At 32.9% G+C, this 14,452-nt stretch overlaps 1 protein-coding gene across 1 annotated transcript in view; it reads right to left on the bottom strand.

Annotated features, from left to right (window-relative positions):
- Nucleotides 1-14,452, bottom strand: part of LOC143255731 (high affinity 3',5'-cyclic-AMP phosphodiesterase 7A-like) — a 114,759-nt gene that overhangs the window by 42,768 nt on the left and 57,539 nt on the right. Inside the window, exons 2-3 of the mRNA XM_076511866.1 lie at nucleotides 12,629-12,689; nucleotides 8,612-8,695 (exon numbers count right to left, since the gene is read on the bottom strand). Of these exons, the coding sequence (XP_076367981.1) occupies nucleotides 8,612-8,695; nucleotides 12,629-12,689 (145 nt within the window). The remainder of the gene's footprint in view (nucleotides 1-8,611; nucleotides 8,696-12,628; nucleotides 12,690-14,452) is intronic.

Genomic DNA, 14,452 nt, shown 5'->3' on the forward strand with positions numbered 1-14,452 from the left:
TGAAATTAGAAACAACCACTTTTTTATAATGTTATTACACACTTAATTTTTTCTTGTTGTTTGACTTAATTTTTAATTTTTGTGCAAAATAAATGTGTGATAGCTGGTGTAAAACATTTAAAGGACCCACGATTTAAGTTATTGTCAAACGATTTTTATTTCGCATAGAACTTGAATCCACATTATGAAAAGGACTGGGTATCTTAAACCCAGAAAGTAACGCGTTTGATCGCAAAGGCATCAAAAGTAATATGTGACTGCCTAGCTAATTAGATCTTTAGCGAAGAAGTCGTTAAGTGTCGTATCTCGAGCATGACATATTTGTTAACTGATGGAAAGTTGATAACGTTACGTGAATACGTTACTTCACTTTTAAGTACTATTCTATGTGGACTAATCTTTAAAAAAATTCTTTTAAATCTACATGCTTTAAGTAAAAGCTTTCAGTCTCTACAAGTTCTAAACCACGATTTATACGTGGTTGTTGAGAAGCAATGCATTTTTTTAAAAGCCGTGAACAACACAATACTGTAAACAATGACTAATTTTGAAATTTCCTGAATAAGATGAGTTAAGATTTCCTATGGTGTAACAAATGTATTGTTGTGCATTATTTTAGTTTTTTGGCTTGTTTCTGTATAATTTCCTTTTTTGTTTATGACGTATATTTTTGACTATGTATTGCGCAAGTTCCATCTGTTCTCGAAATTTGTAGGTTTTTGAACGTAAATATCAACAATGTATTAGGTGTGTATGTAATACTAGTGATTTGCGGTATTATTGCCAAGCGAAATTTAGTGAATGTTCTGCGTGATTCTTATATAAAATCCGACGCGTCGAGAGACAAAGAGTATTATTATTATTGGTCAGCTATAATCAGTGTGCTATAGGCCTCGCAAGCTCTAATTGTGATTAACGCCTACTAATAGAAAAACTACATAATTTGACCAGGCACGTTTATGGATTTCGAACATTACAAATCGTTCAACATCAGTGAATTACTTCAGACGTTAGAATTTCTTAGAGGTCATTAGATGCCATCATTGGTAAAAGTCAGCAGTGTGAGGCCAGTAAAGCTAGCTAGCTTAAGCGACGTGTGACAATATCAACTCAGAATTACTTTTCTCGTAATAGACCTGGACTGTATTAGTAATAACCGTTATTATAAATTGTATTATTTTTTGTTTGTATATTAAAATATGTTTCTTTAAAAAGGAAATTGTGTGTATCAATCTTGTTGGCAAATACCATAAATTTGATTAATATTGACTACTAGTTGAAATTCAAATTTACGGTTATTTGAAATAATAATAGGTTAACATATATAACGTAATAAATTGGAGATTCATCCTTGATAAATTATAATATGTAACAATGGTCGTTTACAGGACTTGAACTAAAGGCAAATAATCTATCGAGCATTGCATGAAATATCCAATTCAAGATGTTATATATGCAGTGAAAGATGTATTCGTATGATTATTCTTTCAGTGTGATTGAAAAGGTTACTGTGTATTTCATGGAAGCTGTAGATGTGTATAGATGATTAATGGTTGCTTTGTGATATTAAGTATATCATAGCTCTGTACTTTTATAACAACTTACTGAAATAAAATTTTACGGGTCTGCATTCTGAATGCAAATAAGCGAATAAGCTTCATATCAGCGATGAGAGAAAATTACATTTCATGGAAGTGTTTGGTTTGTTTTGAATTTTGCGCAAAGCTATACGAGAGCTATCTGCGCTAGCCATCCCTAATTTAGCACTCTAAAACTAGAAGGAAGGCAGCTAGTCATCACCACCCACTGCCAACTCTTAGACTACTCTTTTAACAACGAATAGTGGGATTGACCGTCACATTATAATGCTCCCATGGTTGAAAGGGCGAGCATTTTCATGTGACTGGGATTCGAACCCGTGACCTTCAGATTACGAGTCGAATGCCTTAACCACCTGACCATGCAGGGTGTCATGAAAGTGTTTGTGGAAGTTGTTTTATTGAACTAGTTGAACAAAAGTTTAAAAAGTTGGATGGTCAACAACTGCCTGCTAAAAGAAAGTAGATGACACTTCTGCTCTATGGTGAAGTGTCCCAGCATATTCAGGTAGCTAGGGCGCTCGACTCTTAATATAAGGTCGCGGGTTCAAATTCCTGTAACACCGAACATGCTCGCACTTTCAGCTGTGGGGGCGTTATAATGTAACGGTCAATTCCACTATTCGTTGGAAAATAATAGCTCGAGAGCGGTGGGTGGTGATGACTAGTTGCCTTCCCCCTTGTCTTACACTGCTAAATTAGTGACGGCTAGTGCAGATAGTTCCTCTCGTGTAGCTTTGTGTGCAATTCAAAACAAACAAACAAACTATATTGAGGCCTTCTTTAAATGTAAAATAGGGTACCAGAATAAAATCCGAAATGTCATCTTTTCTCTCAAAAAGTAGTTACAGTCATTAAAGTTTTCAAACCTATAGTGTTTGTGCAAGCTTATAATCTCTGTTGTATTAGTTCTGATATCCTCGGTTAAACAATACCACAATATCAGGACTTTATTTGTTAATTTCGCTCTTTCAACGCCTTTGATAAGTGATAAGTTAGTTGAAACTAATATGTTTCAATATTAGCGAATCAAAGATCAGAAAAAGTCTCTACGTCTACTTCTCTTTATTAAAATTCACGTTTTGGTGAGAAAAAGAAATTATTGAATAAACTGTTATAAACATCGTTTATTATTCCTTCCATTATTAATCATCTTGAATATTTCCTTTATTATTAGCAATTATCTGTACTACACATCGTTTTTTATCATCTACTGTTTTAGTTTGCTTCTGGAAAGAAAGTAATTGACCCAATACACCAGGAAACATTATGTCTGGAAAAAATGTTTTCTGGTGTATGCTGGTCTTTAGGGAGCAACAAATTAGAAATCAGGGAAGGATTATGTTATTGAAAAAGTGTAGAATGAAAAATATTGAAGAGGTAGGATTAAAAAACATTATATTACTTCTGTAAAATTAAGAACCCAATCGAACCACATAAATCAATAACACTTCCAATTTTGAGCAAATCTTAGAAAAAGGAAAATAAAACTATTTGTCATATCGAAATATCAAACACATGCTAGAAAATGTCTCGAATTAATTATTAAAACAATTTTTGGAATTTTTATAAGTATTTAACAATATATATTTCTATAAATCAATTCTCAATTTTATTGATTTTTATTTGAGCGCAAAGCGACTGTTAGACCAAATACCAAACGTCGTAGTAAATAAAACTTCACTTCTTCTTCCTTAAGAAACCAGAAACCTGTATACCAAAGTAACGCGATTGTATCCGGATGGAATTATCTGAGTTATGGAAGTGAACACTGAAGTCAGGATTGCTGAGCAAAACTACGAAAATAATTGGTTTGGCTTTCGCTCAGAAAACTTTTTTTTTCTCAAGGCTATGAAATGATTTGGATTAAATAACGTATAAATCAAGAATCGGAAATAAAAATATCTAAACAAAAAATAAATATACCTTGACAGTTATATTCAGAAGCAAAAGCTTTAATATATAAAATGACGGATTAATACATTTGAATGCAAAATGGCTTTAACCATCATATACGTATCTCCGTGGATCTACAAAAATAAAAAAGTGTGTATCAATTCTTAATAATAAAAAATGAACTATTAACAAACTGAGGGCGGTGGAAAAAAATGGGGATGGAAAGATGGAAATGAGATTCTCAGCAAAGTGAGTGACAAAATGGTGTCAAACTTTCACTTGAAAAATCTATTTAGTTTACTCTAAGTTTTAGTAATAAAAATGCTATCCGTATCATTAGATATCTCTTATTACTTTCTATTCCTTGAAAGTTGTTTCAGGTGTAATTAACGACTAAGAATGATGTCATCGATAAATGTACATTTTTGCTCGCTTTCTATAATTATTATTATAAGCTTATAACACAATAAAACGTACAATTTGGCTAAAGTTCAGATGACGGAGATCAAAAGATGTTATTGATTTGTTGAAATCAGATAATATTTCAATGAAAGACTCAATATCTGTATAAGCGTAATGAAGTCTAAACTGCGCCATCTAGTTCTTACTAAACGGCCTTTGTTATCTGAACGCTTTGTAGCATGTTTGAGAATTTACAGACTACAATTGAAAATATGTTCTTCTTCTTTTCAAGATGAGATGACTGGTGAAATAATGTAATACTCTTGTTTTGTTTGTTTTTGTTTTTGAATATCGCGAAAAGCTACACGAAAGCTGTTCGTGCTAGCCATCCCTAATTTAGCAGTGTAAAACTAGAGAAAGGGCAGCTAGTCATTACCACCCACCGCCAACTCTTAAGCTATTCTTTTACCAACGAATAGGGGGCTGACCGTCACATCATAACGCCCCTACGGCTTAAAGGGCGAGCATATTTGGTGTGACGGGGATATGAACCCACAACCCTCAGATTACGAGCGCCCTAACCACCTTGGCCATGCCGGGCATAATTTAATATTTGTGTACTGTTTTGTTGTGTATTAATTCAAATACGTGGCCTCGTTTACTATAAATCTTTTTTGAAGTTTATGAGTTTAAATATGAACATCTTTGATGTCATGACAAGTGAATATAACACGAGAAGCTCTGTTATATTTGGGCAGTTGAAACTGTTTGCAGTTAACAAACATAAATATGTGATTTTTTATTGAAGTTTATAAAGTAGGCAAATATGCCACCATGTTTGTCTAAATCATTAAAAATGGAATACAGACAAATAATTAAATGGTAATATTTTTATACACAAAGTTACTTTCATGTTAATTATCTAATATGCTAGAAAGCTGATAAACACTATGTGTAGTGCAGTATGTAAATGATTTATCGAAACATTACGATTCTGTTTCTTACCAAAACAACTTTCATAATTAGAAAAAGTCGATATTTCTAGAGCGTGATGTTCAACATGACTTTTATGTAGTGGTAAGGGTGCCAACATATTTTCCTGTCGCATGTATGGCAAGTTTTCGTTGCTGTTTTTTACACTCTTCACAAGCATAAATACCAGTTATACTAGGACATTGTTTAAATATACAACAACAGGAGGGACTGCTGTAAAATTTGTAATTCCTGTATCTGTTGATGACGGATATTTTCTGATGTTTAAATTGATATACCATGTAGTCTTTTGACAAACAGCTTTCGTCAGTGTGATAAATTGCTGGAAAGATAAATTGCGTGGGAGAATTCTGTAAACGTAACAAGTATTGGGACGAAACAAAGTAATGGTCATTTAAAAAGAGAATAATTTATTTCATCCATAAGTTTTGTGTTTATGAAGCTTATGAACAAACAAAAAAAGGGATATATACAAGTAGCGAGCGTATTATGCGTGTATACAAACAGAAGCTCTTGGTACGACAGTTGATTTTTATCACACCTGTCTCTTGATTCACTGCGGTTAGCCTGATTTTTCATTGTTGGCGAAGACGATTACATACATAAATGATCGATTTTTTTGTAATAAAACGAAAAAACTGTTAAGGTCTATTAATTTTCTATAATCTTTTAGAACATTTTACGTGTCCAATCTGTTAATTCGTCGTTTCAGATTTTCTCGTTCCATTCTATCTTTCCCGCTTTTTTTGTTCAACCATTATCTTTCATTCTCTTTAACTTTCTACATTTTTTTCTATTAACTTACTTTTTCCTAGTTTTTGTTTAAAATTTCTTCAAGGAATATCTTTTAACAATCATTTGATAATCTTTAATAAACTATTTCTTATATTAGTCTTTTTATGGCTATCTAATCTCACCAACGTTCACCAAGTTTGTTTGTTTTTTCCAGGGTTTGTCATTCAAGAAGCAATCCGTTACACACGTTACTAGTTCTTGTTCAGTACAAAATGTCATTCTTTTTAACATTTGTAACAATGAATCATTTTTTTCAGGATTTGCCAATTTTAATTCACGATAAGCGTTCATTTTCAGAACTTTAGTTACTTCTTCTTGATTCTGAGGATGAACTTGATACTTCAAAATAAGAAGAGTAAAACCGTGTTTCCAACTAGAATTTATGTGATCATCTTGTAACCAACAAAGAACTCCCACAAAACTGGATCTATCACGAAATATTTCAAGACAGCGCTACCTTCTACGTGACCAGTCAATAATCTGTTTATAACTCCTTAGAACGAATTTCATTTATTAGTTTTTCATTTTCCTACATGAACTTTAGTTGATGAAATGCCATAAGGTACTCTAAGATATCTATAACAAACACTTTAAGCCAGGAGCAGCGCGGCTATGCAATTTGGACTCGTAATCGGATAATTGCAAATTCGAGGCTGGCCCACACCATGCAACTGTGTTTTTCAGAAAAACACTTTACTCCACTTGTTCCAGTTTATCATTTTGTATAATGTATCCAGTTTTAATTGAAAGCTAACTTTGAGGAGTAATTCTCATTCGCTTACGCCAATTCAAATCGAAGTTTAAAAAACCATGCACCTTGCAGACGCTTGGTGTTAATACTTCTATTTTAACCGCCTAATCTGAAATTAACACTAAATGCACTCGCGCTTCATAAAATCAGTTCAGGAGTTTAAGTATTTCTTCGAAAACGTGTAAACCAATTCAACTTCATAAAGAGACTTATATTAAGATATATCCACATAACCCAGCGCTTGGAGACTCCCACTTACATGTTTATGTATTATTTCACCAGAATATATTCATAGACTCATGTGTGTGTGAGGCTTCAGTCTTTTTCTCTACACATGTACTGTAATTTTCTTTCTCTAACTGTAGCTATTTTTCCATTCGATATGTTTTCTGTTTTAACATGAGGACGAGTTTGACGTATTCCTGACCTATCATGTTCTCAGCGAATCATGTTTGTTTTTACATATCACATTTTGTTTCGCCTTCGCGTATTTCACGAGAAGTCGGTAGGACATGGAGTTATCAGTGGTGTACATCTTTTTAGCATCGGGTATCTATGCTTACAAGAAGTTAAATATCAGAATGCGTAAGGGTGTTTCAGCGACACTAACAGTCCTAGACGTGTGTTATACAGAATTTACAAATATTTAGGAAGATGTGCAAAAAATTACACTAACTCTTTACAGCAAAACAGTTCAAGTTAAATATTGTACATAAAAAGTTTGACTTCAAAGAAATATACAATAAATGAACATATTAGTTCTATGAAGCCTGTTTTTGTTTGTTTTTCGAGTTAGGACTATAATATAGGGTTTCAGTAAAAATATATATTTATATGGAAGACACAGAAACTTAATAAACATAAATTATCGTACACACTGTTATAAATAACATATGCAGGACCCTAAGAATAATATGTCTAAAATTTTATATACCTGCTTTCGAATGGGCTATTTCAGTATGAAGAAGTTTGGTTTTGTTTGTTTTAAATTTTGCGCAAAGCTACACGAGGGCTATCTGCGCTAGCCGTCCCTAATTTAGGAGTGTAAGACTAGAGGGAAGGCAGCTAGTCATCACCACCCACCGCCAACTCTTGGGCTACTCTTTTACCAACGAAAAGTGGGATTGACCGTTACATTATAACGCCCCCACGGCTGGGAGGGCAAGTTTGTTTGATGTGACGGGGATTCGAACCCGACACATATAGAGAAGTAAATAACAGTATTGTTGAACATAATGAAATATGTACAAATGACAAACGTTAAGCAGTCGACAATGAGTTGTAGCAGCTCATTAGTTGTACATTCCCCAGTTCGAAAGTTTCATTTCTTACAGTAATTAAAACAGGTTTTAATATTTGAATTTAATACAATTTCCATTAAGTTTTGTTTCGCTCCTCTTCAATACGTAATCAGAATCAGCATAGCCAGGTGGTTAGGGCGCCTGACTCATAATAGGCAAGTTTGAATCCCTGTTACACCTAACATTTTCGCCCTTTCTGCCGTGGGTGTGTTATAAAGGGCAGGTAATCCCACTATTTGTTAGTAAAAGAATAGCCCAAGAGCTGGCGGTGGGTGATGATGACTAGCTGCCTTTCCTCTAGTCTTACACCACTAAATTAAGGACGGCTAGCACAGAGAATCCTACTAAAATTTAAAAAAACAACAACAAACACTACGTAACATGTACAATATATATACAAAATCTTAACATAGCTTAGTGTATAAAATAAAACTAGTCTAATTCAAAAACTATGTACAACTAGATTCAAAATTTCAGTTTAATCTTCATAAACTAAGACAGCAACATACATTCTAGACTAGTTTCAAAATTCGTTATTTTTTTCGTAAATTTAATAAATATATTGTTACCGCTTACAGTTTAATACAGTTAATTTCCTAAAACATTATCTACAATTCATCGCAGGCCAAGTGCAATTTTATCGTCCCAGAACATTTTAGGTATTCAGTCAAAACCGATACAAAGTGCAATGTGAAGACTAAACTTTTAACACATTGAATGATAATATTACAAAATAAAGTTGTACATCTTCAATTCTCTAGTAGAAAACTTATAAAATAGAAAAACATGAAATGCGCATATATACAATAGTACTCTCGAGTTCACTAATATTAATAAAAAAGGTCACACACCAGGATAAAAAAGAAAAAACTTACATGCTAAAAGATTAGTATCTTCATCTGAAAGTTTTGGAGGTTTCTTTATTGTGTCTGTTGTACTAGTAGGCTTAGCTATGGATGCTGAATAACAAATAAATAAGATATGCAGAATATCAAAGGTTAAAATATTATTATGACTTAAACAACACTAAACCTTTGTTTTCATATTTACATAACGTATTTATATATATTAAATTTCAAATACCCTGTTACTAGAAATACTAAGCTTAGAGGTTACTCAAAACCGGTGGTTCTCACACTTTTTAGATATAATCTCCCTTCTACATATCTGTTTTTCCTGATGTACCCACAACTATCCCTTCTATATACATACGTACATATGCTTTAAAAAACCCGCTATGCTACAATCATTAAATACAAAAAATTAAAGTGAATCACAGTGAATTCAAGTGTACACATACACACGTATAAAAAACACAGTAACGTACATTTTGTGCATAACACATCATAAATACACTAAAACCAGTGTTTTGTTGTTTTTTAGTGTATTTCATACACTTGCTAAGTATAATTGCTATCTTTGACTAAATTCTCAACTTAAACTTACTTTAAAAAAATAACCGTAAAATTGATCTAAGCCAACTAACTCTTATCAGCACCTACTTATTAAAGCTATAAATAGTTTGGCCACTATAGTTTAAGATAATTCATTAACCATAGCAATGTCAAACGTTAGACACACGTTGTTTGGTGTAAGATTGGCAAACTAAATAAAAATAATCGTGGTAAACCTTTTCTATATATTCAGCACAAAGACCCTTCAGAAATGCTTTTGGGATTTTCTTAGAAAATTCATACCCTTGAGAAAATAGTTTGATAGCTAAAGATAGTTCAAGGCAAAAGAAAATTGAGTTCTTTTAATTATATCGTGGTAACTCCTTTCATAAGATATCACCTATGATCTAACAGACATGCTAAGGAATATAGGAATTTTTCTGTTCTTTATAATATTCCGAAAACAGCACGTAGACAGGGGTAAATTATCCTCGCCTTAGGTCTAGAGAGTTATGAAACGTAATGCTTACAGTGAAGTAACGTTAACGTAATAACTTTTTAAACACATACCAAATAGTCAATATCTAGAAATATTACTTATTTCTGGATTTCTTGTAAACAGTTTCTACCTAAAAGTCCCTTAGTGCAAAATATGTCACTATTTTCTTTAAGTTTTTCTTTGGGGACTATCTATGTTAGCAATTCTAATGAATATAACAAAACACATTATTTTACACTCAGTTAGTCAAGTCTTGATTTTTATGAAAGTCAGCTGCTTTCAAAATTTAAAAAAAAAAGAATTAAAAGTTTGAATTATAAAATTGTCTTTTTTAAAATAGCTACTTATTTAATTTTGAAATAATATTCTAACACCACTTTCTTTGGTTAAAAGAAGAGAATACTGACAATTATAGATTTTTTTTCAGTATTGTAATTGTATAAAGAGTCTATGCTTGAACAGTTTCGACCATTTTAATGTACAATTTGTAAATGAAATGATAAATGTGTTATTGCATTTCTCCTTTCGTTCTATGTAATTCTTTTAATTTTAAGTTCACATTTCAATTTTTTTACCAGAAAGCTTGTATTATTTATTTTTAAATATTCTTATGTTTTATCACTTAAATACTAAAGGTTAATTAAGCTAGTGGTAATTATGTTGTTTTTATTTATAAGATCAATTATATTACAATCAACCATTAAACGTAAGATTAAATTTGAAACTGACAAGAGCATAAATTTAAAACAACGTAATCCATCTATTATAATAGCACTTGGTTATCAGTCTTGAAAATGTTCGCGCACTTACTGTGAAAATAATTATGAGCTGCACTTCATTTCAATGGGTGTAAACAAAACGTAGATTTAAATATACTTTAGTAAACATTTTGTACAACAACATATTAGTAGATTATTAATGTTTTTAAAGGGATCTAACTTTTGCTAACAGAATAGCATTATAAGTTAATTTAATGAAAGTATTAAGTACGGTTAACTGTAGGCCTAACAAAGCTAAAGCAGAATCGTGCACAAGTTAGAATATTAATAAAGGCTTAACTAATACTAACTGGATCGCAAGTGTTTCGCGGGTTTCTTCAGAGTTTCGTAGCAATATTTTATAGTCACATATATAAATGTTATAGTAAAACAGTCACAAACTATAAAACAATACACGTCAATTTAAATATAATTTTATAGTCATGTGCAAAAAGTTCATGTAAAACGTTTCAATAAAAAGTATTTTATCTATAAAGATTTCAATTCTTTCAACTTCACCATATAGCAACATAAATACACCTAAATTTGTCGGGGAAACTTCTGTTCGCAGCAAAGAATACGGTCAATCAAAAAATGCACTAGGCTTTACGTCACAAATTCTCTTTTCATTTTCACTTCTAGTGAAAATAAAATAAATCTTTAACATATATATCAGGTCATCCCTTAAGTAATGGCGGATTTTAGATTCAGAAAAACAGAAAGGATTTCAAACGATTTTAATGTTATTTAATCAATAATGTATGTTCCATTATTAGTTACTTCCTGCCAACGATTCACAAGTTTCTGAATGCCACTTCCATAAAAATTTTTTGGGGTTTGGGGAAAAGAATGTAGAGAGGATAGTTTGAACATCTTCATGTGTTCCAAGCTCTTTTACATCAAGATATTTCTGCAAACTTCGGAATAGATGATAATCTCATGGAGCAAGATCTGGAAAATAAAGAGGATGTGGAAGTTTTTCCTAGTCTAGCTCTTCAATCTATGCAGATGTAATCCTTCCTGAATGAGGCCGTGCAGTGTTCTGTTGTAATGCAACACCTTTACGATTAATCAAAGCAGGCCTCTTTTCTTTCAGTGCAACATTCAAGCGCTCTAACTGTTGACAATAAAAGCCTGATGTAATCGTTATATTGAGTGGCAGCAACTCAAAGTGGATCAGACCGATAATATCCCATCAAACACTTAACAAGACTTTCCTAGGGTGAAGGTCCTTTTTGGGCTGTGCTTTAGCCAGTTTACCTGCACTGAGCCATTGTCTGCGGTGCTTACCATTTTTATAATATATCCATTTTTCATCTCAGGTCACTAACATGTCCAAAAAAGGTTATCTACGTTCACGAGAGTGCAGTGAAGTGCAAATGTCCACTCTTACTCTAAGGTTAGCTTCTGTCAAATCATGGAAAACCCATGTTCCAAGTTTTGACACCTTTCCAAGCTGTTACAGATAAGAGTGAACTGTTAAATGAGTTGGATTAAGCTTCTGTGCTAGTCCTTCAACTGTTACAGCACAATCTTCATCAAGCACAACCAGCAGCAAGTCATCATTGAACTCAACAGGACGACTTGAATGTGGCGCATCATTTAAGCTATAGTCACCTGATCTGAACTTCTGAAACCCCTTCGACATTTTCTTTCATTGAGAGACTCCGCACCATAAACACCTTAAATGTTTCCTATAGTTTCTGCTGCACTGTTGCCATTTTTAAATTCATAAAGCATTATATGGCTAATGTGCTTCTCAGACACATTCATCATCATAAGAGTTTATTTGATTAATGATCTGAAAAAGTGGAGTTACGTTAGTTTTGTTTATTTGTCAGAACAATTTTATACACGTCCTACTACATATTTTAGTCATTAAAGCCTTCTACAAAGAGAGATATTATGATGGACTTTCTGTATTAAATTTTCGGACATTACTTATTGGATGGCCTGATGTATTTATACATGTATATATATATATACAAAAAGGTGGATTTGTTGTCATTGACTCAGAAAACTATATATTTATTTCAAAGAAAAATGAAAGAGTGAAATTTCTGAAAATTCTATCCATAATTCTTAAAGTATAGTAAACACATTGTACCTTTTCATACTTGAATATAGGTGTGGATATCACATTTGCATCTATGCTGTAAACTGTCTTACAACAGAGTTACATGGTAATACACAGCGGAAGTAGTTGAAAGAGAAATGTGAAACTTTTTTTTATTAACATACCACTTAGACGAATGCAATACGATCCGTCTTGGGCTTTTTCCGTCTCTACTTTCGTCTGTCCCTAAGGATAAGGAATTAAAATATGTCCATTTTAAAATAAAAAAATACTTGTATAACTTTAATTTACACATTGCAATGTTTAGAAATATTTTCCATACAAAAAACATTTCAACGGGAACCTACTAATAAAATAATTTGCTTCTTTTGCTTTTACACTGCCAAAAACAAAATATTTTTGGAATATGTTACACTGTAAGTATTACAAGGCTAAACTGGCGTAATAAAATAATTCCAGACATTCTATCAGTTCGTTTTTCTGCAAATGAAGAATTTGATAATATCCGATGTTACGTGAAATGCAAACGAATGTTACTTACCGAACTCGCTGAATCTTTATAGTGACATTTCATTTTAATATGTAGTGTGGTTGCTAAGAAAATTAGGCCTGGCTTGGCCAGGTGGTTAAGGCAATAGACTCGTAATCTGAGGGTCACAGGTTTGAATCCCTGTCACACCAAACATGCTCGCCCTTTAAGCCGTTGGGGTGTTATAATGTGACGGTCAATCCCACTATTTGTTGATAAAAGAGTAGCCCAAGAGTTGGCGATGAATGGTGGTGACTAGCTGCCTTACCTCTTGTTTTACACTGCGTAATTAGGGACGGCTAGCGCAGATAGCCCTTGAGTAGCTTTGCGCGAAATTTAAAACAAACAAACAAACACTCGTGTAGCTTTGCACGAAATTAAAAAACAACCAAGTAAGAAAATTCTTACACTAATATTGCAAGCTTAAGATCGGTTTTGGCAACATCTTGAGGAATTCTTGACCACTTCTATGAAATAATTGTCTCAGTATGTCACTTGACAGTATGCGGTGCGTCTTCCAAGGACATTCCACATATACGTGTTCAACCAAATTGCAGTCCAGTAAGTGTACGTATGTATGTGCGTCTCCTCTTAGCAAAGTCACATCGGGCTATCTGCTATGTCCATCGAGGTGAATCGAGCCTCTGATTCTAGCACTGTAAATCAGAAGACTTACTACTGTCTTACCGGGCTAACAGTCTAATAAGTATGCAGGCTATTGCATTTTGGCAAATCCTCTTTTCAAGGAATATTTTGATTCCTTGGTGATTGCAGACCTTCTCGTTTACTTGGCTGGAATTTATGCATTTGTGCCAGCATATAGTACTCTAACTGATCATCTGGTATGGTCTTAATATTATACGTTATTAATAATACAGTTCATTCGGATGTAGAGTTCAGTAAGTCCATCAATGCTTATTCCTTCTGCCCACTTCCTAATTTCACCATTTTCCTTTATAAAAGTGAAGTTAGATCTGGCTCCAAACGTTTTAGGTTAAAAGATTCAATGCGATTTATCTGTAGAAATAGTACCTGAACACCTGAACATACATTGTTATTCCACTGGATGTTTTCTTGGTACAACTGTACGCAAGTTATTTTTTTCTTGTGTATATGACAAAACTGAGTCTGTAAAGCCTGCTTCTCTTAGCACATTGTTAGTACGTACTGTTACGGCTACGAACGTTTAAAACAGTTTTGAAGTTGGTGCTTTATAACTGTGGTGTACCACAATATATATTCAAGTAACAAAAACATTTTAACATTGTAAAATGATGGAAGTATAACAATGCCAAAAAGAATGTAAACAAGAATAATGGGGCGGTATAGCTACATACAGATCATCCCTATACGACTTCAGTGTTAAAATTTAATATTATAATGCAAAATGCACGAATAGAAAATGGTTTCGAGGTCAGTCAGTTCGACCGACCTAGTAGAAAGGGTCTGTAATAATCAA

This window comes from Tachypleus tridentatus, chromosome 7 (assembly GCF_004210375.1).
Source record: "Tachypleus tridentatus isolate NWPU-2018 chromosome 7, ASM421037v1, whole genome shotgun sequence".
Classification (NCBI taxonomy): Eukaryota; Metazoa; Arthropoda; class Merostomata; order Xiphosura; family Limulidae; genus Tachypleus; species Tachypleus tridentatus.